The sequence below is a fragment of the Papio anubis genome, unplaced genomic scaffold (genome assembly GCF_008728515.1).
Source record: "Papio anubis isolate 15944 unplaced genomic scaffold, Panubis1.0 scaffold2867, whole genome shotgun sequence".
NCBI classification, from domain to species: domain Eukaryota; kingdom Metazoa; phylum Chordata; class Mammalia; order Primates; family Cercopithecidae; genus Papio; species Papio anubis.
The window spans coordinates 1-3,842 of record NW_022162962.1 but is presented as its reverse complement, the minus strand read 5'-3'; the positions used below and the strand labels follow the sequence as shown (position 1 = coordinate 3,842).

The 3,842-nt window shown below is 52.9% G+C and overlaps 1 protein-coding gene across 1 annotated transcript; it reads right to left on the bottom strand.

The window, feature by feature from the left end:
• Positions 1-6: 6 nt before the first annotated feature.
• LOC116268566 (DNA dC->dU-editing enzyme APOBEC-3G-like) lies at positions 7-3,788 on the bottom strand (the record flags this gene model as incomplete). The annotated part of the gene is made up of 3 exons (XM_031661891.1): positions 3,302-3,788; positions 1,164-1,317; positions 7-174 (listed from the first exon to the last, which is right to left on the bottom strand). Coding segments are annotated over exons 1-3 (339 nt in total), but the record flags the coding sequence as incomplete, so codon positions are not given.
• Positions 3,789-3,842: the final 54 nt, after the last annotated feature.

Here is a 3,842-nt window from a genome sequence, read left to right as displayed (position 1 = left end):
TTCACCAGGCATCCTCAGCCCCTGCTGTGGCCTGGCCCTCTGGGGTTGGCCTTGTTCCCTCCCTGCCATCTGTTGGGGAGGCCACTGGACTTGCGCTCTCCCATGTGGTGGGGGGCACTGGCCAAGGGGGCTACTGAGCACTTGAAATGGGGCTCTGATGAGAGACCTGGGCACCTGAAAAATACATCATACACCGCTCATTTCTCTTTTTGTTGTTGTTGTTGTTGAGACATGGTTTCACTCTTGTTGCCCAGGCTGGAGTGCAATGATGCAATCTCAACTCACCATAACCTCTGCCTCATGGGTTCAAGCGATTCTCCTGCCTCAGCCTCCCAAGTAGCTGGGATTACAGGTGACTGTCACCACGCTTGGCTAATTTTTTTGTATTTTTAGTAGAGACGGGATTTCACCAGGTTGGCCATGCTGGTTTTCGAACATCTGACCTCAGGTGATCCACCGGCCTCAGCCTCCGAAAGTGCTGGGATACAGGCGCCAGCCACCCCGCTAGCATGGCTTACACGGCTCATTTCAAAGACTCAGCATGACAAGAAAAAGAAACTTCATTATCTTGTCAAGAATTTTATGTTAAATAATCTTGAAGTAATGTTAGCTACATTGGATTAAATAAAATATTAAAATTAGGCCGGCACTGTGGCTCACACCTGTAATCCCAACACTTTGGGAAGCCGAGGCAGGTGGATCACCTGAGGTCTGGAGTACAAGACCAACCTGGCCGACATGGTAAAATCTGGTCTCTATCAATAATACAAAAAAAAAAAAAAAAAAAAAAAATTACCCGCACATGGTGGTGGGCACCTGTAATCCCAGCTACTCGGGAGTCTGAGGCAACAGAATTGCTTGAACCCAGGAGTCAGAGGTTGCAGTGAGCTGAGATTGCATCATTGCACTCCAGCCTGAGCAACAAGAGAGAAACTCTGTCTCAAAGAAAAAAAAAAACAAGGCCTTTTGTGCAGAGGCAAACCCCCTCCACGATCCGATCCCAGGACGGTCCAGCGGGAAGGTCAGGGCCACGGACTTGGAAAGTGTGGGAGAGAAGGGCACCCTGGACAGCCCGCCGCCGGGCATTTCACTCGTCAGTGCGTGGTTTGCTTTCCCAGCTGGCTTAGCTCCTGCCTGCAAAGTGATTGGAGTCTGGGTGGTACCTGGCCTCGAAAGATCTTTGCGTCCCAAGTGGGCATTGAGGGGCCCCTTGTTTTCACTTCGTAGCACAGCCAGACGGTATTCCGACGAGAAAGGATGGGTCTGTTATTAAAGTTGTAGAAGAATGTGTCTCGATACATTCGCTCCACTGTGTTTCTGCAGACACAAGAGAGAAACCAGCCAATGCAGAGAGCGCTCCCAGGAGCCCTCCGCACTGATGTCCGCTAAACACAGCTCCCTGGACGGCTCTGGGCCTCCCCCATCTCTCCACAGCCCTGAGAATTTCTGCTTCCTTCCCAGGCAGGAAGACCGGGGAGAGAGCAAGAAAAGGGGGTGCTGGCAGGGGCAGCAGGACCGGGGTGACCTCTTCCCGCTCAGGGCCCAGCTCTGGTCATTCCAGGGGTACATTCCCCACCCTCCCCGTATTTCTCCCACCCACTCTCCAACGCATTAGTAAAATGCAAAAGAGAATAAAGTTATTGGCTGGCCTTTATGGCTCATAACTGTAATCCCAGCCTTTTGGGAGGCCGAGGTGGGCCGATCATTGAGGTCAGGAGTCTGAGACCAGTCTCATCAACATGGTGACACCCAGTCTCTACTAAAAACACAAAAATTAGCCAGGCCTGGTGGCGGGTGCGTGTAATCCCAGCCACTCAGGAGGCTGAGGCAGGAGAATCACTTGAACGTGGGAGGCAGAGGTTATAGTGAGCCGAGATCGTGCCATTGCACTCCAGCCTGGGCAACAAGAGCGAACATTCATCTCAAAAAAAAAAAAAAAAAAAAAAGATTTAAAACAAAATATTTTTAAATAATAATTTTTTTTAAAAAATCATAGATTTTAACCTTTCAGCCAGTTCCTTCCTGCCATTTCACCTCAGTATATTACTATTTTTAAATCACGGTAGAACTGAATTCTGAGGCCCAGGCCACTCTTCTAAGTGCTGCGTGGGTATGAGCTCATGTGAGGCTGCCCTAGGCCTCAAGGGGCCATTCCCATCTTACAGAGGAGGGGCTAGAGGCGCAAAGAGGTGGGGTAACCTGCCCAGGCCACAGAGCTGGGGATGGATGGGGCTGGGCCTCTTATCAGACAAGCCCTGTCCAGTGTCTGTATCACCGGCCCTGCAGGAGGGAGTCATTGGGGACCGGGCTCTCTTCTTACTAAATTTTAAAATAAAAGCATTTCTCCTGATCATGGAGGCTTTTTCCCCCCCATATATTCCATGTTTTTTATTTTGTTTTTGTTTTCTTTTGAGACTAAATTTCGCTCTTGTTGCCCAGGCTGGAGCGCAATGGCACGATCTCGGCTCACTGCAACCTCCGCCTCCTGGGTTCAAGCGATTCTCCTGTCTCAGCCTCCAGAGTAGCTGGGATTACAGGCACCCGCCACCGCACCTGGCTAATTATGTATTTCTAGTAGAGACAGGGTTTATCCATGTTTGTCAGGCTGGTCTCGAACTCCCGACCTCAGGCGATCCGCCTGAATCGGCTTCCCAAAGTGCTGGGATGAGCTCACAGGCGTGAGCCACCGCGCCCGGCCACTATATTCCATGGTACCGGTGTCATTATAAATGGTGAATGCTGATCGTAGAGGAAGAGTGTGTGTTTGGGGTCATCTGCATCCTCCTCTGCCCACAGTGGAGACATCCTTGGAAGACATGATTTATCTTGTGTTTCAGAGACCATTCCCTCCCCACACCCTCTCCTAAGACTTGGTATTTAAGCAAAGTAAATCTTACAGAAAATCCATCGAAGCTCTGTGAACAAAATTCCACATTGCTCCCATCATCCTTTGGTTCAATTCTCCCAGTTCCAGAGTTCAGGAATGGCAGGAAGCACACAGAGGGAGCACCCTCCCAGAGCAGGGAGCACCAGCCCTGCCATGACTTTTGGGGGAGAGTCTCAGTAGGGGGCCTGGGCTGGGGCAGGTGGAGGAGGCGGCCCATTCAGAAGTAGCAGTGGGGCGACCACAGAGCAGGACAAAGAGCCTGGCTGGGAGTGGCGGGGGCAGGGGAGTCAGAAGGGAGGGAGCCCAGGGCTGGGGCTGGGGCGGGGGAGTGGGGGGCCAAGGTTGAGGCCCAGCAGGGCCACCAGGCAGGAAGGGGCAGCAGAGAGGCCCAGCGGGTCGAGCAGGCAGCGGTACCTGAACTGAGGCTTCATCCTTGGCTGGCCAGTCCCAACTATGATCTTTGTCTGGAGCAGGAGGGTTTCACTTTCTGCTATAGGCTCCTGGTTTTAGGACAGCCCTCCTTAAAGTGACCTCCCAGGGTCTCGTAATCATGGCCCCTCCCTCTTCCTGCTCTGGCGCTGGAGTGGGAGGCTCTGGGATGCTTTATCTTCCTCAGGCTCTCATCCTCTTTCTGTTTTTCTCTGGGGTCCTCCCCCTGGCAGAGGGACCTCTGATAAAGACAGGCCGCTCTGTGCGGCAGGACCCAAGGTAACTGCAAAGGGAAAGAGAAAGTCTTTGCAGCCAGAGACTGGGAGGTGGGTCCACACCAGGCTGAGCCAGCAGAGCACAAGCTCCTCCCCTGGTGGTCCCGCCCAGCCGGAGCCGCCTCTCCACCCTCAAGACAGACAGGCTGATGCCTCTGCAGGGACCCCTGGATCCTGCCCTCAGGGGTCATCCCAGAGATGGTCTCCACCCAGCAGCCATGGGGACAGGGAGGAAGAGTGAAGGGTCAGGC